The sequence below is a fragment of the Perognathus longimembris genome, chromosome 1 (assembly GCF_023159225.1).
Source record: "Perognathus longimembris pacificus isolate PPM17 chromosome 1, ASM2315922v1, whole genome shotgun sequence".
In the NCBI taxonomy this organism is placed as follows: domain Eukaryota; kingdom Metazoa; phylum Chordata; class Mammalia; order Rodentia; family Heteromyidae; genus Perognathus; species Perognathus longimembris.
In genome coordinates this window covers 156,764,583-156,788,390 of record NC_063161.1, presented here as the reverse complement: position 1 = coordinate 156,788,390, position 23,808 = coordinate 156,764,583, and the positions used below count along the sequence as shown (strand labels likewise).

Sequence of the window (23,808 nt, the reverse complement as noted above, 5' to 3'; positions counted from 1 at the left end):
TGGTCACCAGCCACTATCCATTCTTCTGCCAAACAAAAAAAGACAGGTCTGAGCCAGGCATGGTGGTGCAAAAATTGTCAAGCTGGCAACTGAGCGCCTATGGGAAGAGGAGAAGGTGTTCAAGGCCCTCCCGAAGCTACAGAGCAAGCTCGAGGACAATGTGGGCAGTAGAGCAAGATAGTTCAAAAAGCAGAAAAGCTGGCAGGTCCTGTGCACTTCCCGCCCTGTAAGTCTGTACAGGCTGAGCCTCTTCCCTGAGGCCACACTGCTCCCAGCAACCTGGCTGCGCTTCAACATGGGACATAAGGAAGTGATCTGGTAGACTCTCTCCACTAGCCCCTTGGGGCAGACCCCAGGGAGGGCCCAGAGCCGGCGCTCACCTCTTTGCAGTGCTGTTCCCTCAGCAGGTCTCGGAGGGTACGGTTGGTCTCCTCAAAGGTGCTCAGCTTCTGCAGGAGAAGTTCCTTCTGCCGCGTAAGGGTGTTGATGTCCGTGCAGGTCATTTGTTTCTCCTAGAAGACAAGCAAGTCTTACACAGAGCAGGAAACCAAAAAGAACTCGAGAGGCACTGATGCCAGGAAGCCCAGGCAGAAAGAGCTGGACCAACAGGGTCAAGAGCCGGCTTCCTGGAAGAGGCGAGGACAGACGGTGACTTCTGGTGGCTCGAATCAACCACATGCCTTGCTTGATTCACTGTGATCCCAGGCGACCCATGATGAAGTCTCATCACATGCCCTGGCTACCAGAGGTCATCTTCGAGGGTCAAGGCCCAGGAAGTGAAAGTGGGGGTGGGGACAGAGGAGTAACTGTGCCCTCCCCCAGCCTAGAGATGTCATAGTCAGCTTGATGACTGCGTAAAGCCCCCCCAGGCCCCACCCACCTGGCCCCAGCCTCCACTTACAGTTTTTAACTTGCCAATGGTATCCTTCAAGGCCATTACTTGTTTAGCGGCAGCAGCCCCATCCATTTCAGCCTCTACCAGTTTGGACATGAGGCACTCCTTCTCCTGCTGGAGGTGTTTCTTCTGAAGCCTGGGGCCAGAAAGAACAAGGCTCCTTGAGCCCTCAGGGGACCCAGCCTGCTTAGAGCTCTGACACCCGCCTCATAATGCCTAGCCCGACTCCCTCCTACCAGGGAACAATGGGGAGTTGGGTGTGGGGAGGCCCGTCTGGGCCCAGTGGTCTTCTAGAAGGGCAAGGGCCACAAGTCCCATCTTCTTGGACACCAGCACACAGTCTCTACACCAGAAGACGTAACACTACCTGTGGCCCTGCTTGTCTCCGACAGCGGCCAGTGTGTGTCTCATTCCCCACCCTCCCCCCTTCCCCCCATGGCCTCCTCATCCTTTTCTTCAGATTGGCTCCCTCTCCATACCATAGCCAAGCCTGGAGCACACTAACCTATGTTTTTTGTGGGTTTGTTTTTTTGGGGGGTGCTAGTGCTAGGCCTTGAACTCAGGGCCTGAGCATTATCCCTGGCTTCTTTTTGCTCAAGGAGCTCTCTACCACTTGAGCCACAGCTGTATATGTAGTGTTGAGGAATCAAACCCAGGACTTCATAGCATGCTAGGCAAGCACTCTACTACCAGGCCACATTCCCAGCCCCTACCACCTTATTTTTAAATAACTTTCACCACTCTAAAGTACCCCCAATCTGGGCTCGGTATATAGCTCAGACTCACTATCTAGCATACATAAGATTCTGAATCCCCACAACAAACACCACACACAGAAATAAAAGTGTTGCCAAGCGCCACAGTGGCTGATAAGCACCAGACTTCTTGCCATCTGTCCCTTTCCACTGACCTGGAGCAAAACCACCTACCCCAGGGCCTGCCCGTTAAGACTCTCACCCACCTAACTTCATCCGGCAGGACTTCTCTCAATGTTCCCTTCTGAGGGAATTCCTTTCCTACCATGCACTCCACCTCCATGAGATCTCCCATGAATCACAGTGTGGCTTGGCCATCGCTTGCCTTCCCTTCCCAGGGCTTGGGTGCTGGGCCAAGGACTCAGTCTTGTGGGGCCAGGCGGGGGGCCTTACATGGTGAAGTCCTTCTCCTCCTTGATGCGCTCGATATTGTGCCTCAACACCGTGTTCTCATGCTCCGTCTCTGCTAGCTCGTGGGCCACCTCCTCCAGCTCCTCCTTCCGCTCCTCCAGGAACCTTTTGGCCATCTGGCGCTCACCTTTCTGCATCTTGACCTGCGCAGGACACGTGGGCAGGACCACTAAGGAAAGGCTTTCCTTCGAAGCCACACTGCTAGGCCCAGTGCTGTGGACCAAAAGGTCCCTCCAACCGAGAGAAAGGGACAGGCGTTGTGCCGGGGCCTTATAGGCTCAAGGGCACTGTTGCGGTGAATCCTCATAAACACTCTCTAGGAAGAAACTACTCCTATCCTATTGTAGGTGAGAAAACTAAGTAGAGAGCCTGAGAGACTTGCTAGTTGAAGATGGAGCCAGGTGACAACTGTGGTAGTTGGCATGCCACAAGGGGCAAGATGTCACATAAAGGCCCTCTGCATTGGGCTATGGGACAGGAGGCCCTGTTGCTAGGCAGCCAGCCCTAGTCCCTATGGGAGGGTCCTGAGACCTCCAGAGTCCAGAGTGCAGTGTTAAAAGACACAGGGCAGAGCTGGGCGCCAGTGGCTCACACCTGTAATCCTAGCTATTCAGGAGGCCGAGATCTGAGACCATGGTTCAAAGCCCAGCCCAGGCAGAAAAGTCCCTGAGACTCATCTCCAATTAACCACCAGAAAACCAGAAGTGGCACTGTGGCTCAAAGTGGTAGAACACTAGCCTTGAGTGAAAGAGCTCAGGGACAGCGTCCAGGCCACAAAACAACAACAAAAAAAAACAAAAAAAAAACTGGGCAGTCAGGACACAGATTTTAATTCCAGTTCCATCAATTTCCTAGTTGGGAACCTAAGACTAATTCTACTTCCACAGCTGTCCCTTCAAGGGCCAGATAGCTCTACAGAAGGATAAGCTTCCTTTGCTTCATTACGACTTTTCTTTTACTCAAACTTTTTCATGAAACAAAGTCTGGACAGGGACCAGTAGCTAACACCCGTAATCCTAGTTACTCAGGAGGCTGAGATTTGAAGATCATGGTATGAAGCCAGCCTGGGAAGGAAAGTACCTGAGAGACTTATCCCCAATTAACTACCAGAAAACCGGAAATGGCACCATGGCCCAGAGTGACAAGAGCACCAGCCTTGAGCAGAAGAGCTCAAGGACAGAACCCAGGCCCCAAGTTCAAGCCCTATGACAGACCAAAAAAAAGGAAGGAAGGAATCATTTCTGTAATTCTTGCTCCTGAAGGACCGTGATTCAAGGCCAGTCATGCAGAAAAGTCTCCAAAACTCCATCTCAAACCAACCAGCAAAAAGCTAGACTGAAGGCATGGCTCAAGTAACAGTTGTGAACAATCAAGCTGAGCCATTACAAGGCCCAAGTTCAAGCCTCAATACTGGCAAAAAATAAAATTAAAAAGTGGAACTGAGCCAGGCACCAGTGGCCCACACCTGCAATCCTACCTACTCAGGAGGCTAAGATCTGAGGATCAAGGTTCAAAGCCAGCCTGGGCAGAAAAGTCCCCAGGAGACTCATCTCTAATTAACCTCTCAAAAACCAAAAGGGGCACTGTGGCTAAAGTGATAGAGCACTCGCCTTGAGCTGAAGAGCTCAGGGATAGCACTCAGGCCCAGAGTTAAAAATAAAAACATACAGGGTTGGGGGACTGAGGCTCAGAGCAGTTATACTAGCTACTTGGGAGACAGAGAGGATTGTGGTTTGAGTCTAGCTTACATTAAAAAGTTCATGAGACCCCCATCTCAATCAATTAAAAAACTGAGCATACTGCCCAGCACCGGTGGCTCACACCTGTAATCTCAGCTATTTAGGAGGCCGAGATCTCAGGACTGCAGTTCAAAACTAACCTGGGCAGAAAAGTGCACCAGACTCATCTCCAATTAACTACCAAAAAGCCAGAAATGGCACTGTGGCTCAAAATGGTAGAGCACTAGCCTGTAACAAAAGAAGCTTAGAGACTCATTGAGTTCAAGCCTGAGGACTGGCACAAACACAGAAAAAGAACACAAGAACACACACACACACACACACACACACACACACACACGATAGCACAGTAGTGCAGTCATGCAGATTGTTGTCTCAGCTACATGAAAAAACCTAATTAGGAGGATTATAATCCAGATCAGTCAGGCTGGGAATGTGGCTTAGTGGTAGAGTGCTAGCCTCACATGCATGAAGCCCTGGGTTCAGTTACTCAGTACCATACACAGAAAAAGCCAGAAGTGGCACTGTGGCTCAAGAAGTAGAGTGCTAGCATTGAGCCTTAAGCAAAAGAAAAGAAGCTCAGGGAGTTCAAGTCCTATAACTAGCAATAATAAATAGTAATCCAGATTGGCTAAAAAAGAAAGAACTTAGACCAGGCACTGGTGGCTCACACCTGTAATCCTAGATACTCAGGAGGCTGAGATCTGAGGTTTACGGTTCACAGCCAACCAGAGCAGAAAAGAATGTGAGACTTATCTCCAATTAACCACCAGAAAATTGGAAGTGGTGCTATGGCTTAAAGTGGTAGAGCTCTGGCCTTGAAGGAAAACACTCAGGGACAGCACCGAGGTCCTGAGTTCAAGCCCCATGACCAAAAGAAAAAAAGAGCGTTTAGTTAGAATCAGCCCCAGACAAAGAGAAGGCCCCCCCCCCAAAAAAAGGGAAGTGCCCAGCAGATGGGGCTCTCCCCAGAGTCCCTAGGCTGTCCTGCCATACCCCGAGACAGAGGACCTCTGATGTCCTGGACAGGGCTTGCTGAGGGTCACAGGAGGCCCATCCCCTGAGGACATGTCAGGGCCATACCACTCCTCTCAGGTCTCTTACCTCAGATTTGAGACAACCAACCGCGTTCATTAGACTGTCAATCTTCTTATCATAACGGTTCATTTTACAGTGACCGGAGTCGTCATCTTCTGTGGAGAGGTCACTCAGCCGCATCACGGAGACTAGTTTTTCTGAAGATGGTGGTGTGATCTCCAGGCAATGAGGTGGATTCTAATACAGAGGAGGGAGACACAGGTGAGCACCTAGGGCTGAGCCCCAGCCTGGAGTTCCGTGGCAGGCGTCTGTCCACTGGAAGATCGCAGGCTGCGCAGGCAGGAGGAATGAGGAACCACTCCTGAGAAGACCACTCTAGACTCTTTAGAGAATATTACCTAACGTCTAAAGGAGGCTTCTGAACAATTCCCAACACTGAGAGAGGAGAGAGGAGACTAGGGTTAGAATGGTAAGTTAAAAAAATAAAGCCAGCCAGGTGCACACCTGAAGTCACCAGGAGAAGTGATGCCAGGCAGCTTTAGCCCAGGCATTGGGACTGGCCCAGGGGACACAGTAAGATTCCTATCTCAAAAAGAGAAAAGAAAGAAAATGAGGGGACGAGGAAGGGGAAGGATGGGGAAGGCGAGGCAGAGCAAGGCATATGTTCTAATATCTGCAACACTTTCTGAAGTCATATCAGTATAGCCAGGCATAGTGGTAGACATCTATAACCAAAGCACTGAGGAGGCCAAGGAGGGGGCTGGGGATATGGCCGTGTGGCAAGAGCGCTTGTCTCGTACACATGAAGCCCTGGTTTCGATTCCCCAGCACCACATATATAGAAAATGGCCAGAAGTGCAGAAGTGGCGCTGAGGCTCAAGTGTCAGAGTGCTAGCCTTGAGCAAAAAGCCGCCAGGGACAGTGCTCAGGCCCTGAGTCCAAGGTCCAGGACTGGCCAAAAAAAAGGGAGGAGGCCAAGGAGGACCACAGATTCAAGGTCAGACTGAAGTATATAGGCGGCAAGCTCCAGACCTGGGTAACAAAATAAAGCACTCTAAAAAAAAAACAACCAACCAAAAAAAAAAGTCTTTTTTAAAAAAATGTATTTTTGTATATGTTGGTACTGGGGCTGGGGGCTGGGGATCTTGAACTCAGGACCTGGGCACTGCCCCTTAGCTTTATGATTCAAAAATGGCACTCTACCTACCACTTGAGCTACTTCTCTTATGAAGTTCTCTGACTGGGGCTGCTTCAAACACTAGTCCTAGCTACTCAGGGACAGCATCCACACCCTGAGCTCAAGACCCAAGACTGGCACACACACACACACAAAAAAAAAAAGTACGTCATTTTAATGGATTAAAATGCAAAGTTGCACTAATACTATTTTGGTTTTTTTGTACCCGTCCTGGGGCTGGGACTCTGGGCCTGGGTGCTGTCCTTGAGCTGTTGGCTGTCCTGGGGCTGGGACTCTGGGCCTGGGTGCTGTCCTTGAGCTGTTGGCTGTCCTGGGGCTGGGACTCTGGGCCTGGGTGCTGTCCTTCAGCTGTTGGCTGTCCTGGGGCTGGGACTCTGGGCCTGGGTACTGTCCTCGAACTGTTGTGCCCAAGACTGGCACTTTAACACTTGCACCACAGCGCCACTTCCAGTTTTTTTAGTAGTGTATTGGAGATAAGAATGCTACAGACGTTCCTGCCCCATTGGCTTTGAACTATGATCCTAGGACCTCAGCTTCTTGAGTAGCTAGGATTACAGGCTTGAGCCACTGACACCCAGCCAACACTTCACTTTATAAGACTCAAGAAAGGTTTGATTTTTCTCTCTCACTGTGAGGTTATTTTAATGCCCTATTGCTTGTTACAGGTAGCTCTTTGTGCTCCATGACTGGAGGTGACCGTCCTCTAGCTTCCAGGGGAGATGACATGAGGGTCATCAGGGAAAAGGTTTAATAATGATGCAGCTATTACATCCAATAGTCAGGACCCATGGGATTCAATTAAGAATGGGCAGGTGCTCTTTGTCACTGTAATTTGATTTCTGGGAATTATTAAGAATACTAAGATGGGGGCTGGGAATATGGCCTAGTGGCAAGAGTGCTTGCCTGGTATACATGAAGTCTTGGGTTCGATTCCTCAGCACCACATATATAGAAAATGGCCAGAAGTGGCGCTGTGGCTCAAGTGGCAGAGTGCTAGCCTTGAGCAAAAAGGAGCCAGGGACAGTGCTCAGGCCCTGAGTGCAAGGCCCAGGACTGGCAAAACACACACACACACACACAAAAAAAAAAACTAAGATGAAACCAGGCACTGGTGACCCATGCCTATAATCCTACTACTCTGGAGGCTGAAATCTGAGGATCACAGTTCCAAGGAAGCCCAGGCAGGAAAGTCATGAGGCTCTTATCTCCAATTAACCATCAGATAACTGGAAGTGGTGCTATGGCTCAAAGTGGTACAGTGCTAGCTAGCCTTGAGCAAAAAAGCTGAGGGACAGTGCCTAGGTCCCAAGTTCAAGCTCCATGAAAGAATACTAAAATGGGGCCAGGTCTAGTGGTTTATGCCTGTAATCCTATTCAGGAGACTGAAATCTGAGGATCATGGTTCAAGGCCAGCCCAGGTAGGAAAGTCTGTGCGACTTTTTTTTCCAATTACGTTACTTTATTATTATAAAGGTGATATACACAGTGATCACAATTACATGAGTCAGGTAATAAGTACATTTCCATAAGACTTTTATCTCCAATAAACTACCAAAAAAGCTTTAAGTAGAGCTACAGATAAACTGATAAAGCATTAGCCTTGAGCAAAAAAGTTCAGGGACAGTGCCCAGGATCAAGGTTCAAATCAGCTGAATCAGAAGCTCAGGGACAACACCACCCACCAAAGTGCTAAGTGCAAGACCAAGACTAGTGCGGGTGCGCGCACACACACACACACACACACACACAAAATACTAAGATGAAGGCTGTCAAAATGGTATTTCCTGGCAATCCTAGCACTCAGTAGGTAGAGTCAGAAGGCTACTGAATTCAAGACCAGTCTAGGCTATGTAGTCAGACACTGCTTCAGAAAAATAAAATAGGATACCAAGACTGCACCTATAATCCACCAAGACTGCACCTATAATCCCATCTATCTGAGAGCTGAGAGAGGAAAATCACTTGAACCAAATGGTTCAAGTCCAGACTAAGCAATACAGCTAAACCTCATGTAAAAGGGGGGAAAAAAGCGGCAAAGTAATCATAATCACAGCATGTTTTACACAGAGCAAGGACTGCGCTCAATAACAAACCCTTATGTAATATGCACCAGGCCCTAGGTTCAATCGCCAACACCACAAAAAAGTTACAAAAAAACAAGTGCTAAGCAATGTGATGCTATTTTTACTAGAGCTAAAGAGTATTCCTAACAAAAGATCAAAAAGGAAAATATTATAATTACAATTCTATTTTTTTTTTAATGGGCTAAGGGGGCTGGGAATATGGCCTAGTGGCAAGAGCGCTTGCCTCCTACACATAAAGCTCTCGGTTCAATTCCCCAGCACCACATATATGGAAAACGTCCAGAAGTGGCGCTGTGGCTCAGGTGGCAGAGTGCTAGCCTTGAGCGGGAAGAAGCCAGGGACAGTGCTCAGGCCCTGAGTCCAAGGCCCAGGACTGGCAAAAAAAAAAAAAAAAAAATGGGCTAAGGGTGTAGCTCGGTAATCGACTCTGCCTACCACCACTCACAAGGGTTTGGTTTGATCCCCAGCACCACACAAAATCAAAACAACAGGGGCTGGGAATACGGCCTACTGGTAAAGTGCTCGCCTTGTACACATGAAGCCCTGGGTTCGATTCCTCAGCACCATATATATATATAGAAAAGGCCAGAAGTGGTGCTGTGGCTCAAGTTGGCAGAGTACTAGCCTTGAGCAAAAAGAAGCCAGGGACAGTGCTCAGGCCCTGAGTTCAAGACCCAGAACCGGCAAAAAAAAAAAAATTCCTGCAAGGGGGAAACGACAGGAAATGAACATGGCTATTTCTATAGGTAAGGAAGAGACAAGTAACAGGAAGAGGCAAAGGAAAGCAGGGAGTAGTTGACACTGGTGCATTTACTTTTTTATTGAGCAATGAACTTATTTTTTGCTTTTGCTTTCTGAGCTTGGGGCTCAAGAGATAGAATGCGGCTGGGAATATAGCCTAGTGGCAAGAGTGCTTGCCTCCTACACATGAAGCTCTTGGTTCGATTCCCCAGCACCACATATATGGAAAACGGCCAGAAGGGGCGCTGTGGCTCAGGTGGCAGAGTGCTAGCCTTGAGCGGGAAGAGCCAGGGACAGTGCTCAGGCCCTGAGTCCAAGGCCCAGGACTGGCAAAAAAAAAAAAAAAAGAGAGAGAGAGAATGCCAGCTTTGAGGGGAAAAAACAAAACCAAGGGACAGTGCCCAGGCCCTAAGTTCAGGATCTAGTACCAGTGATTAATATTTTTAAACAATAACAGTAAAGTGATAACCTGGGTTTAATCCCTATAGGATCCCTATAGAATAAAACAGAATAGAATAGAAATAGAACAGCAAAGCCTGCCATATCCAGGAAGCAGTCACTGCTTACCAGTCCTTTAGAGCCTCCTAGGAATTCCATGCATGTATAAACACATACAAGGGTAGATACATGCCTTTTCCCCACAATTGGGCCAAACTACATGTTGTGCATCTCCGGCTTTGTTAACATGTACAAATAACCCTCTCAAGCTTCTGTGTATGGCTGCATGGTATAACAATTCACCCAGTACCCTTGATAGAAATCTAGATGGCTTCCAATTTTTCTGTTATTTATGAATTAAGAGTAAACAATTTCAAGAAATCCTAGCACTCTACTGTGACTTTGTGTGCGCACTGGTTGTGGGGCTTATTTTGTGTGCCAGTCCTGGGGCTTGAACTCAGGGTCTGGGCACTGTCCCTGAGCTTTTGTGCTCAAGGATAGCCCTGTACCACTTCAGCCCCGACTCTACACACTTCTGGCGTTTTGACTGTTTAACTGGAGGTGAGAATCTCATACATTCCTGCCTGAGCTGGCTAGAATTACAAGTGTGAGCCACCAGTGCCCAGCATCCCTTAGCCATTTTACTCAAGGCTAGCATAACACTACCACTTCTGGCTTTCTGGTGCTTAACTGGAGGCAAGAGACTCACAGACTTTCCTGCCCAGTCTGACTTTGAACCTGGATCCTCAGATCTCAGCCCTCTGAGCAGGTAGAATTACAGCCAAGAGCCAGTGACACCCAACTACTTCTGTGACTTTTGAAGGATAACTTCCTATATAAATCTCTATAGTACCCCACATTGGAACACTAGAAAAATGTAAAAAAGGCTGGGTGCTGGTGGCTCACACATGTATTCCTAGCTACTCAAGAAGATGAAATTTGGGGCCGGGAATATGGCCCAGTGGCAAGTGCTTGCCTCGTATACATGAAGCCCTGGGTTCAAGTCCTCAGCACCACATATATAGAAAAAGCCAGAAGTGCACTGGCCAAAAAAAAAAAAAAAAAGAAGCTGAGATCTGAGGATCACAGTTCAACGCCAGCCCAAGCAGGAAAAGTCCAGGAGACTCTATCTCCAACAAACCACCAGAAAACTGGAAGTGGTACTGTGGTTCAGTAATACAGAACACTAGTTTGTTTTTTTTTTGTTTGTTTTTTGCCAGTCCTGGGCCCTGAACTCAGAGCCTGAGCACTGTCCCTGGCTTCTTTTTGCTCAAGGCTAGCACTATGCCACTTGAGCCACAGCACCACCTCTGGCCATTTTTCTATGCTGAGGAATCAAACCCAGTGTTTCATGTATACGAGGCAAGCACTCTTGCCACTAGGGCATATTCCCAACCCCCAGAGCACTAGTTTTGAACAAAGAGCTTAGGGACAGCACTTAGGCTCTGAGTTCAAGTCCCATGGCTGACAAAAAAAAGAAAAGAAAATGTTAAAAAAAAAAATGTTCAGGGGCTGGGGATATAGCCTAGTGGCAAGAGTGCCTGCCTCGGATACACGAGGCCCTAGGTTCGATTCCCCAGCACCACATATACAGAAAAACGGCCAGAAGCGGCGCTGTGGCTCAAGTGGCAGAGTGCTAGCCTTGAGCGGGAAGAAGCCAGGGACAGTACTCAGGCCCTGAGTCCAAGGCCCAGGACTGGCCAAAAAAAAAAAAAAAAAAATGTTCAATACTCCATATGCGGGGCTGGGATGTGGCTTAGTGGTAGAGTGCTTGCCTTGCATGCATGAAGCCCTGGGTTCGATTCCCCAGCACCACATATATAGAAAATGGCTAAAGTGGCGCTGTGGCTCAAGAGACAGAGTACTAGTCTTGAGCAAAAAGAAGCCAGGGACAGTGCTCAGGCCCTGAGTCCAAGCCCCAGGACTAGCAAAAAAAAAAAAAAATGGCAGAGCCGGTTCAGTCTGGTTTTTTTTGTTTGTTTGTTTTGCCAGTCCTGGGGCTTGAACTCAGGGTCTGGGCACTGTCCCTGAGCTTCTTTTACTCAAGGCTCGCACTCTACCACTTGAGCCACAGCTCCACTTCTGGCTTTTTCTGTATATATGGCACTGAAGAATTGAACCCAGGGCTTCATGCATACTAGGTAAGCACAACACCAATAAGCCACAATTGCCAGCCCTATTTTTTTATTTTTATTTTTTGTTAATGTGGTACCAAGGAATCAAACCCAGAGCCTAAGGCATGGTAGGCAAGCACTCTACCACTAAGCTACACTCCTTGTCTCCTATTTCTTCTTAAATGTTTCAGCTAAGTGAGTGGTTCATGCCATTCACACCTTAGATAATCTTAGTTTGAAGCTAGCTCCAGTAGAAAAGTCTGTGAGACTTCATCTCCAAAACTGGCAAAAAGCTAGGCTAGAATTATGGCTCAAGTGGTAGAATGACAGCCAAGAAGGCAAGCTGAGCAGGCTGGTGACCCTGAATGTAGTCCCTATACCAGCAATCAATCAGTATTTCAGGTCAGGAGTAGTGGCATCCATAATCCTAACTGCTCCAAAAAAGAGACTGTAAGGATCAAAATTCAAAACCCTCATCTCAGGCAATAAGCCTCGTGTGGTGATAAGCTGCTGTTATGGCCACTCGTTGGGAGGCCATACATAGGTAGGAGGATCTTAGCTTGAAGTGGCCTGGAACAAATATCAGACTTTACCTAAAAAGGGATGGGAGTGTTTCAAGTAGTAAAGTACCTGCTTAATAAGCACAAGGCCCCATGTTCAAACACCAATACTGCCAAATAAATAAATGCTCCAAATTTACATTTCAGTGGCCATTAGTGAGGTATACAGAGTAACACATGTAAGAGAGCATTTTAATTGCAACAGTTTTTGATGGAGAGGGTTGCTGGAAATTGAAGACAGGGCCTCACATAGGCTAAGTATGAACTCCACAACTGAGTTACATCCCCAGCTCTAAGATCCACTCTTTCTTGTGCTTTCTTGTACTGGTCAGAATACTTTCCATTTATTCTTGAGAATATCTTATATGCTCTTCGTGTCTTAGGGACATATTGGTTAATCAGAGTACAAAACCATAAAATACGACCATAAATGTCAGGATAATGAGTTTCTTTTTGCCTTCTTGTAATTAACTACAAGACTGAATCTTCCACAAAGTGCAAGCACAATCCTTTTTAAGTAGGCCCAAGGTTTTTCGTGAGTTTTTTTTCCCTTGAGAGTTTGTTGTTTTTTTTTTTTTGGGGGGGGGGTGTTGAGGAATGATATTGGGTTTCAACTCATTTGATTGATTGTTTTTTTTTGTTGCCAGTCCTGGGGCATGGACTCAGGGCCTGAGCACTGTCCCTGGCTTCTTTTTGCTCAAGGCTAGCTAGCACTCTACCTCTCAAGCCACAGCATCACTTCCAGCTTTTTTCTCTAGATGTGTGGTGCTAAGGAATCAAACCCAGGGCTTCATGTATACGATGCAAGCACTTTACCACTAGGCCATATTCCCAGGCCCTCAATTCATTTGAGGCATGTCTCTAGTCCAATAAGAAAATCTTCCAGGTGGCAGTGGCTGATGCTTATAATCCTAGATACTCAGGGAGCTGCGATCTGAGGATCAAAGTTGGAAGCCAGCCAGGAAGGACGGTGAGACTGTTATCTCCAATTAATCACTGAAAAAGCCAGAAGTGGAGCTGAACTCAAATGTAGAGCCTAAGCCTTGTGCCAAAGGAGCTCAGGAACAGCACCCCAAGCACAGAGTTCAAGGCCTAGCACAGGCAAAAAAGAAAAGAAAGGAAAAGAACATTTTTATCCAAACATGGTCAAACTGGGTGCTGGTGGCTCACACCTGTAATCCTAACTGCACAGGAGGGATGATAGAAGGGTTGAGTTTTGAGGACTGAAGTGTGGCTTCTACTTCAGCTAAAAAAAAAGGTAAGTGAAGGCTGGAGATCCTGAGTTTAAGCTCTAGTTCCAGCAAAGAAAAAAAAAATTATTTCAGCATTAAGAGTTATTATATTGCAACTAAGTAGAAAGTTAAGTCTAAGGAGGCATGTCTGCCTGGTTTCTAGCCATATCCTGTGCCCACCAATGCCTGATATGACTCTTATAAATGTAGGCCGCATGAATTATTGCACAGATAGATGAATAGACAGATGGTAAGAGTAGATAGAAGGGTGGTTGAATGAACAGATAGTCAAGCAAACCATATTAAATTCTCTTGGCTATACTGAAGGTAATTATTTCCCAAGAGATTGGTCCAAAAGTGGCACTGACAGGATTCTCATATGGGATGGTAATGCTTTCTTGGATATGTAAATGCTGGCATGTGTATTTATCTTCGATCATGCTGGATCTTTATATGTGAAGCCGAGGCTGACTTCAGGCTCTAGGATGAGAGTCCCCAAGTCCTAACTCTACTTCTGCTATGTTCTGTGAGACTCCAGGACCATCAGTTCCCCCAAAAGCCTAGGTGTCATGTCTATGCTGTTCCAGCAGCGCCTACCATATGACAGCGTTGGGAGATTTCACACACCTCCAAAACTGTTAAGTACTTAGTAGATAGCACTTAATAAGATGTCACCAAGAGCTACCGACCCTGAACCATACCGAGTTTGAAGCCTGCTAGAATCTGACCAGTCCAAGAAAAAAAAAGCCTGAACAAGAATGAGCCTACCTCCCACTTGCATCCCACATGCCGGGAAGATGATTTTCCAGGGGGCATCCAAGGTACCTTGGTTTTCACCCGGACACTCCGCCGCACATTCACGGTGTCCCCTTTCATTCCGCGCTTATGAGATTTCTGTGGAAAGGGACAAACCAAGGGTCACCTCTCCAGCCCTGGCTGTCCATGGTGTCACTCTGCTGGCCTCCACTTCCAGCTCTGCAGGGGCACCTCCTCTGACAAAGACTGCTGCTGCTACTGCTCAATGACAGATGCCTACCTTCTAATCGGGTAAGTGACCTCCGGAAGAGAATGTGTTGTCTCCCAAACCTCTGGAGTCAGAGCGTGAGGAGGCTGGGCCAGGAGTAATGCTGATGCACAGCTGTTACCTCACCCACTGGCAGTGCTCCTACCTGGCTGCTGGTCGCTGATGGTTTCGGGAGTTTTTTTATGTGGACGTGGACAGGGGTGTTCTCATCCACATGAACATGTAAGGGGGGAGTTGAAGAGCGGTCCTTCATGGTTCGCTTCTGGCAGGCAGGGGAGGGCAACACAAAAAAGGTTGATCTGTGGATAAGTAAACTGGACATAAAAACAGAGTTCACAGCCTCTGGGGATAATGAAAGCCTAGCCACCAAGCGAGCAGGACAGCCACCAACTACTGGCATGCAGGTAGAGGCCAAGGCAGGAGCATCGTCTGGCAGGTTCCCACAGAGATTACAGCTACAGAGCACCAGGGAGGCCCACATTTACTGGAGAGAGGGTTCTGAGAGCTCCATGGGGCTCTACACAAGGCCCCAAACTCAGACCCCAGCGTCCTCGGTTGAATCTCCATCCAAGCCTGCTAGAACGCACAGCTCCTCCTTGGACTTAGTGTAGCGCAGCTGGAAAGCGGGTGCGCCTTTCTACACAGTGGTTGCAAGCGGGCATGCGGATTAGCACAGGAAATACACAAAAGGGTTAGGATGCAGGATAAACCAGACAGCAGGAAGGTAAATGACTGTGGGAATAGAAGGCTGGTGGAATGCCAAGGATGGGAAGGTTGTAAAAACTATAAAGAAAACACGAGCAGGGCCGAATTCCAGCCACATACCCCTTGCCCACCACCAGCTCCTATCCCTTCCCCTCATTTTGTTTCTTTCTTTCCTTTTTTAAATATCTGTTTTAAAAACGTGGGCATTTTTCCTGACGGGATGATGTTGTTAGGACAACCTCCTCACACCTGGCAGCTTTATCGCAAGGGAAGAAAAACAGTTAGGAAACCAACAGGACACGCATGAGAGCACTGCGTGGAACAGCTGGGTCCCCGATGGTGCGGCCAGCCCCTAGCCAAGGTGTGCGGAAGCATTGGTGGTGGAGCCCAGGCCGGAGAGGGGGCTGCTGCACTGGCACGTCACCTACCGTCACAGTTACACTGGGTGCGCCACAAGGTGTTCTTAAGACCTTTTTCTGCGTGAGACTCGTTACTCCGTTCTTCCCACACGATGGAAACCTGCACCCGGGCATAAGAACTGGGTTATAAGCGGAAAACAAGAGCTCTTCTGTTTCTTAGCTCTCTGAAGATTACGTACTGCAGGTGGTGGCTAACGAGTTCACAGCCGGGAGGACCAGACTGGTATCCCTTGGCTTCCTGTAGATGAGCACCTGGCTCGCATGTTGTGCCCAGGAGAAGATGGAAACAGGGTGAAGGGCATGTGGCACAGGCGGCCTTTTAACCTGGCATCGCATCACATGTATTGTGACCTTTAGCTGAAAAGCCCTATCTATGATCCTGTCAGGGGACAAAAAAGCAAGCAGGACACGAGCAGCAGGCAAGATGCTAGTTTGGATGAGGTGACAGTCGTCCAAACTAGGCTGCCTGAGCGCAGGTAGTAGCTCCAGAGAAATTCATGGCTAACACAAAGAGACAAAGCATTTTGCTCAGGAACAAAAATCACTGTAACTCAAACTCATAAAATTAGGGCTCCAAGGATTCCTTTAAGAGCATGAAGAAAGTACTTACTTCCTCAAATAACCCACTTGCTACCCTTTAAGGCCCCAAGAAATAGGAACGTATTTTTCTTCCATGTGCAACGCATCTTCTTCATACATTGTCAAGCCCTGTCAATGCATCTGCAGATAGCAAAAGTCCAATCTCCAAGAATTCCAGATGGGAGGGGCCTAAGTAACCAACCCTTACCACTGTCTCTTGAGGGCTCCAAAAATAAATAAGATCATCTTTCCTCCCCAGAAATTCTTGGGGAAAATACTGCAAACATAGTAGCCGAGCACTTTCACAGGCATTTCTGCTGGGCCCATGTATGAGGCCTTAATTTTGCAAAAAGATTAAGAAAAATTATTTTATCAAGCCCTAACACAGTCACTTAGCCAAGGAAGAACAAAGCGAGGAACTGAGGTATTTTCCCTCCTCACTTCTATCTTTTCACTTCAAGCCATCAAAGCCCCTGAAATCACCAACACCTTGCTAACTGCACACCCAAACTCATACGCCACGTGTACTTATTTACACCCAGCCTCCTTTCCAAACAGGCTCCCGTTTAGTACTGCCTTAAGACAAGGGTGACCCCCATGTGATACCAGGAAGCAGCGGCATCTGGGGAGGCAGAGAGAGGGGTCAGAGCTGGGGTGGTGTGTGACGGCCATTTCTTTCCTCCTTTCCTTTCAAAATAGATTGCAAAGTACCAGGTCAAAATTGTCAGTACACAAGACAGATAAACAAATCTTGCAGCCAGCCTGGGCTGGGGGCCCCTGACCATCTTTCCCTGCCCTGCTGCAGAGGCTCCCCACACGTTGGCAGTACCTGGGGGAGCCGCCTGAGGATGAGGCAGACATGGCTAGGCATCAAAGCCGCAAAGGTGGGCAATTGGGTCAGCAGGCTCTGCTCAGGGGGACCCAGAGGGGCTTGTCAATGAGAATCTCAGGGGCCCGGCATCAAACGTCCTCTCAGGGGAGGAGGGTGGAAGCTTTGGGGGTAGCAGTTGGATGAAAACTTTGGAGGCGCTCCTCTACTGTCCGAGTCGCACAGCAACTGTCCTGCCAAAGCGGGGAGGAGATAGGATAGAGGCTGAGCGCGACCTCGGGGGGGGGGGGGGGAGAGAAGGGGGGAGTCCAGTGGGATTGCCGGTAGGTGGTGGGGGAGGGGGGCGCGGCGGGAGCTCCCCTCCCAAGGGAGGGGGGGGTGGCTGGCTACTAGGGAGAAAACCTGCGGGCTGACTGGAGTGCGCAGATGGGTGAGAATCGCTAGGCCCCGAGTGGGCCCCCCTTAGGGGCCGGAACCCGCGCAGGGAGCTGGAGGGATATTGCGGGAGGGGCCGGGGCAACTGTCTCCTAGGAGAAGGGGGCGTTCCCGGCAGAACAGATGCCCAGGGAAAGCAATCGAGCTTGGAGGGGGAGGGGCAGAGGCCGATGGGGGGGGAGGAGGAGGAGGAGGAGGAGGAGGAAGGGGCAAGGGAAGGGAGGGGAGGGTCGCTACGTCGAGACTGGGCCCCGGGACCCAGGAAGGGACCGCGCTCCCGGGCGCCGCCGGAGCCGGCTGGGGTTAGAAAGAAGAAAAAGAAAAAAAAAAAATCCAAGTTTCAGAGGCCTCGACCGGGCGAGGTCACTTGGGCAGCCCGGAGCGGCGGCCGGGGACGCGCGCCCCCAACTAGCAGGGCGCACAACTGCTGCGCCGAGGCCCGAGCGGGCAGCGGCGGACCCGGCGGCGCCCGCCGCCCGGCGAAGGGGGACGAGGGCGGCCGCGGCCGGGGACGGGGAGGACGGCCACCCACCAGTGGGCAGGAGGGGATGGGTTTCTGCCCATAGAGAGAGGGGCGAAGCCCTGCCCGAGGGCGGCGGAGCAGGGAGCAGAGCCCTGCCGACGGCCGGGAGCGGAGGGAGGGGAGGAGGCGGCCGGCCCGCCCGTTAGCGGGAGGAGAAGCAGCCCCGCGCCGGGGGGCGGGGCCGGGCCCGGGTTCGGACGGGAGCGGACGAGCGCGCCCGACGCCGGGACGCGGCGCCACCCGCAGGGGGGCCCTCGGCGCCGGCCCGAGGAGCCCCGCGGCCTCGACGCGGCCGGCCGGAGCCGCGGCGCCGCCGCCCGCCCGCAGTGCCCTGGGTCCCGCCTGCTGCTGCCGGCGGCCTCTCACCAAGAGCGGCACGGCTGCGCCCAGAATCGTCTCCTTATGAAGTCGTTGAAGTCGGAGGCCAGGGTCGTGCCATGGAGACGCCGCGGCGGATGCAGTCCGGCTCCCGCGGCGGCTCCTCCCCGCTTCCGCCTCCTTTTCCGACAACCGGTCGGCAGCTCGCCCATTGGCCAGTTCAAACCCCCCCGGGAGCCTCTCGGGGATCGCCATTTAGGCCCAGCCCCTGGCGTCACAGAGATGCCCCGCCCCCGGGACGCTCCGCCCACTTCCGGGCCGCGCACACCCCGCCCCCGTCGCCAGGGCGACGAGCGACGCCTCCGGGCGGGCAGGCCGAGTCTGGCCCGCCGCGCAAGGCTGGCGCCGCCTGGGGTCGGCCCGGGCGTCAAGGCCTCGGCGCGCTCCCTTGGATACCAACGGGGAAACTAGGTCCCGGCAGGGTCGTGGGGACGCGGTGGGGTGGGGGTGGGGGTGGCCCGGGCCGCGCACGGCCCGTGGAAGGCCAGGCCCGCGCGGCCCGTGCCCTCGGGGTGAGACGCGGACGGGCCCGCCGCGCCGGCCCCGCGCGGCCCCCGCTCCCCACCGCCGCCGCCGCCGCCGTGCCCTGGCCCACGCGAGAGGGGAAGGGAAGGGCGCGGGTTGGCATTCTCCTGCCCCTCGCGGCCCTCCTGCACGCCGGCACCGCCTCTCACCTACTCTGTGGAGGTTCCCGCTGGGCCGCCATCTTCTGAACTATGCTTCCTTGTCCTCCGGTCGTCCGGGGGTCGTCAAGGGGCTCACAATGCCGCCCTGGATGCGGGGAGGCTTGCACTGCCCTCGGGCGGGCCTCGGGCTCCCGACACGCCGCCGCCGCCCCGTGCGCCCGCCCCGGGGGTCCCACGCCGCCGAACGTTCCAGGCCCCGCCTCCCCGAGAGAACCTGCTCTTTTGGCCTGCACCCTGCCACATTTCTTGCTCGGGGCCACAAGGCGCTGCTCGTTTTCTCCACGTTGGGTAGCCGTGGGTCCCCGGCCCCTCTTGTGACCCAACCCTCGAAGGTCCGCAAAGAACAAATAGGCTGAAACCCGGACACGGCCCAGGCCTGGGGCCCCCACCCCGACATGGCTTTCCCCACAGCCCCTACTTCCACTGTGGGTTTTCATAGAGAAAAATAAAAGTCAGCTAATGGAATTTTCTCAGCCTTCTCCCGAGCATGCACTCTCTCTCTCTCTCTCTTCTCTCTCTCTCCCTCCCCCTCTCTCTTCTCTCTCTCTCCCCTCTCCCTCTCTCCCCCTCTCTCCCCCTCTCTCTCCCTCTCTCCTCGCTCTCTATCTCTCTGTCTTGCTCTCTCATCTTTCTCTCCCTTCAGAGCTCTGTGAGGTACTTTTGACAGCTCAAGACAAACCTCCTGCTACTTCAAGATCTTGGTCAAGCACCACAGTCAACTGTCCCTTTGCTATCCCCAGGGCGAAATTGATCTTTTCTCAGTGTCTTCCAATCTGAACCACATATACGTCCCTACCAGTCTGTACGACCCCATGACCCTCCATGTTAATGCCACCAGACAAAAAAAGAAGATTTTTCCCGGCCGGTGGCTCATATCTGTAATCCTAGCTACTCGAGAGGCTGAGATCTGAGGATCAGAGTTCAAAGCCAGCCCGAGCAAAATAATCTGTGAGCCTTATCTCCAATAAGCTACACTGGAAAAGCTGGAAATGGCACTATGTCTCAAATGGTAGAGCAGTAGCCTTGAGCACAAAGAAGCTCAGAGACACTGCCCAGGCCCTAAGTTCAAGCCTGGTGACAAACAACAAAAAAGATCTTTCCTGCTGGGGATATGGCCTAGTGGTAAGAGTGTTTATTTCCCCAGCATCACATATATAGAAAATGACCAGAGGTGGCGCTGTGGCTCAAGTGGCAGAGTGCTAGCCTTGAGCAAAGAAGCCAGGGACAGTGCTCAGGCCCTGAGTCTAAGGCCCAGGACTGGCCAAAAAAAAAAGAAAAGATCTTTCCTTCCCACCCCTAAAGATACTTTGCATATGTGTCCTTCCCACCATCTAAAGAGAGTCTTGCCCTTCCAATACAGTGCTTGGTGGCAAATCTGAGAATGGGCAGGACAGAGTCTACACCCCTCTCAGAACACACACACACTACAGACATATACAACAAACACATGTTTACACACATACAAACTTTGTAAGAGGAAGTAGTAAGAGAATAAGCCTCTTAGAACCCAGGATCTTTGAAGACAATGGCTGTTGTCTATGAAGACTACTGAATGCTGTGCGTGCGCGCGTGCACACACACACCCACACACACACCCACAAAGAAGTGTGGTGGCTCAAACCTGTACTTAGAAGGCACAGATCTAGGAATCTCTATTCAAGACCATCGAGCAGAAAACAAAGTTCAAAAGATACCATCTCAACCAGTCAATCACTGGGTGCAGTAGTACACCCCTATCATTAAACTATGAAGGAAGTACAAATAGCAGCCCAAGCCAGCCTAAATAAAGTATGATTCTATCTCAAAAAAAATGACCAACATAAACAGGGTGGCTCAAGTGGCACAGCCTAGCAAATTCAAGACTCTGACCTTGGGGGCTGGGAATATGGCCTAGTGGCGAAATTGCTTGCCTCCTATTCATGAAGCCCTGAGTTCAATTCCCCAGCACCACATAATACAGCGCCAGAAGTGGCGCTGTGGCTCAAGTGGCAGAGTGCCAGCCTTGAGCAAAAAGAAGCCAGGGACAGTGCTCAGGCCCTGAGTCCAAGGCCCAGGACTGGCAAAAAAAAAAGACTCTGACCTTAAATCCTCATATTCCTTCACCAAAAACTAAATCAAATATCCCTACTGAGATTCCAATAAAAAACATCCTATAAGGGCTGGGAATGTGGCTTAGTGGTAGAGTGCTTGCCTAGCATGCATGAAGCCCTGGGTTCAGTTCCTAACAAACAGAAAAGGCTGGAAGGGGCGCTGTGGCTCAAGTGACAGAGTGCTAGCCTTGAGCAAAAAGAAGGTTAGACTCAGGCCCAGGCCCTGAGTTCAAGCTGCAGGACTGGAAAAAAAAAAAGTAACCCCTCTTTGACAATAAATGAAAAAAAAATAAAAATAAAAAAGCATCCTGTAAAACTAGAATTTTTCTGGAAAGAAGATTGATATAATCTAGAAATTATATGTTTTTAAGTGTTTTATGGCTTTGTGTTTTCCTGTGGTGTTAACCAAATCATAGTGGTGCTAGAATAGTTTTTTTTTTCTACCACTAAACCCCATTCCCAGCCCCAAATGTTGGTTTTTACAAAAACGTTTTCATAGGGAGGTAGAGCCCAGGAGCAGCTGTCTAGCATGTGTGAGCCCTTGGGTCCCATCCCCAGCAATGCAAAAACAAAATAAGAATGAACTCCGTGTTCATGTTGACCAAATGTCAAATTATAAAAATAAAACTGACACATTTATGAGCAAATGTAATTAGATAATTAGATACACATCAAGAGGCTCAGTTAAGGAAAACATAAAACTTCTGTATCCAAGAATCTCTTAGAGCTGGTTGCTAGTTACTCATATCATATGTGTAATCCTCGCTACTCAGGACGCTCAGATCTGAGATTGTGGTTCAAAGCCAGCCCAAGCAGGAAAGTCCCTATGACTTGTTTTGTTATTCAGATACTGAGGCTTTTACTTGGGGACCTGGGCATTGTTCCACTCTACCACTTGAGCCATAGCTCTACTACTGGCTTTTTGCTGGATAACTGGAGATAAGAGTTTCATGCACTCTCCTGCCAGACTGGCTTCAAACCGCAGGCCTCAGATCTCAGCCTTCTGAGTAGCTAGGATGACAGTGAGGCACCGGTACCTGGCTGAGCCTTGGTTCTTCGTGTGCAACGTTGAAGATTAAGATGCTGCCCCAGGTTCAACAAAGAACTACTACAGACAGTACAAAGATAGCAAGGAGTGATTTGTAGGCAAGGTGGAAATCCACCTCAAGGTCGGGGTTGGGGTGGGGGTTGGATAAGGGGTTGTCAAGGCCTGAGGGTTGGTTATCCAATAAGATGAGGGTACCGTGTCCTATAGGCCTGAGGCTTACCCTTGTGGCTCCTCCTCAGAGGTGTCCTCAGGAAGTGTCCATTACACCCTCAATGCACAGGCCCAACTTTGACGCGGAGAGTGTGTAGGACAAAGACGTTATTAGGAAATTGTCTTAAATCATTAGTCTAGACTGCAGCACATTCTGGGATCTTCTAATGGCACCGCTGAGAAGGTGAATAAAATTGTGTAGTCTCCATTTTGCTTATACCTAGCTAACATATCAGTGCCGGTGACAATACAGAATCGCTGGAATGGCACAGGTGACCTTGGAGACTTTCATTGGAAGCATACCAATCTGAGGCCTAATCAAAACGTCTAATATTTGTGAGAGGCTGAGAATCCCAGCTGCCTCATAGGATTCAAGGGAATATTATAGAACTGCAGATCTTGGGGCTGAAGCTCAATGGTACAGAACTTGCCTGCCATGCATTAAGTCCTGGACTTGATCTCTCCTAGTGCTACAGAGAAAAGGAAAAAGACGGCAAGGGGCAACGCCCTAAGCAGACTGTGATGTCACCTCTGTATGAACATTAACACACATGTAGGGCTGGGAATGTGGCTTAGCTGTAGAGTGCTTGTTTGGCACACACGAAGCCCTGGGTTCGATTCCGTACACAGAAAAAGCCAGAAGTGGCGCTATGGGTCAAGAGGTAGAGTGCTAGCCTTGAGCAAAACAAAACCAGGGACAGTGCTCAGGCCCTAAGTCCCAAGCCCCAGGACTGGAAAAAAAAAAAAAAAAAGAAATTAACACATGTAAACAAAATTTAAGGAATATTAAAACAAAATTAAAATTGACCATTTCTAAGCCAAGTGGCTGGTGACTCACTCCTGTAATACCAGCTACTCAGGAGGCTGAGATCTGAGGATCAAGGTTAGAAGCCAGCCAGGACAGGAAAGTCTACGAGACTCTTTTCTCCAATTAACCAGAAAAAAAAAATCCAGAAGTGGAGCTGTGGCTCAAGTGGTAGAGCCTTGAGCAAAAACACTCAAGGACAGCTTCCAGGCCCAGACTTCAAGCCCCCAGAATGGAAAAATAAATTACATATATATTATATATACATATAATTATATATAATTTCTAGAATTTATATATAATTTTTATTTATTTATTTGTTTTGTTTTTGTTGCCAGTCCTGGGGTGTGGACTCAGGGCCTGAGCACTGTCCCTGGCTTCTTTTTGCTCAAGGCTAGCACTCTACCACTTAAGCCACAGCACCACTTCTGGCTTTTATCTATATATGTGGTGCTGAGGAATCGAACCCAGAGCTTCATGTATATGAGGCAAGCACTCTACCATTAGGCCATATCCCCAGCCCCTATATATAATTTTTATATATAACTTTTATATAAGGGAAAATTTTTCACTTGTAAACTGACGTTTCTGTGATGTTTAAATATTTTTTTGAAAAGGTATATGCTTCCATTCAGAAGAAAATTAACAGAAGAAAAAACTTGTTGGAAAATGCTGGAGGGGCTGTGGGGAAAGAGGAACCCTTCTCCATTGTTGGTGGGAGTGCAAATTAGTACAACCACTTTGGAGAACAGTATGGAGGTTTCTCAAAAAGCTCAATATAGACCTACCCTACAACCCAGCCATACCACTCCTAGGCATCTATCCTAAACAGCAAAACCCAAGATATCAAAAAGACATTTGTACTTCCATGT

At 49.7% G+C, this 23,808-nt stretch overlaps 1 protein-coding gene across 15 annotated transcripts in view; it reads right to left on the bottom strand.

The window, feature by feature from the left end:
- Positions 1 to 18,841, bottom strand: part of Odf2 (outer dense fiber of sperm tails 2) — a 40,063-nt gene extending 21,222 nt beyond the window's left edge. Inside the window, exons 1-9 of one of the 15 annotated variants that reach the window (XM_048344122.1) lie at positions 18,086 to 18,202; positions 16,762 to 16,994; positions 15,363 to 15,453; positions 14,375 to 14,491; positions 13,974 to 14,099; positions 4,905 to 5,075; positions 2,044 to 2,204; positions 902 to 1,031; positions 381 to 512 (exon numbers count right to left, since the gene is read on the bottom strand). In XM_048344122.1, coding sequence (XP_048200079.1) covers positions 381 to 512; positions 902 to 1,031; positions 2,044 to 2,204; positions 4,905 to 5,075; positions 13,974 to 14,099; positions 14,375 to 14,491; positions 15,363 to 15,453; positions 16,762 to 16,793 — 960 coding nt within the window. In that variant the 5' untranslated portion in view covers positions 16,794 to 16,994; positions 18,086 to 18,202. The other 14 variants (XM_048344132.1, XM_048344177.1, XM_048344123.1 and 11 more) reach the window with 14 other exon arrangements.
- Positions 18,842 to 23,808: the final 4,967 nt, after the last annotated feature.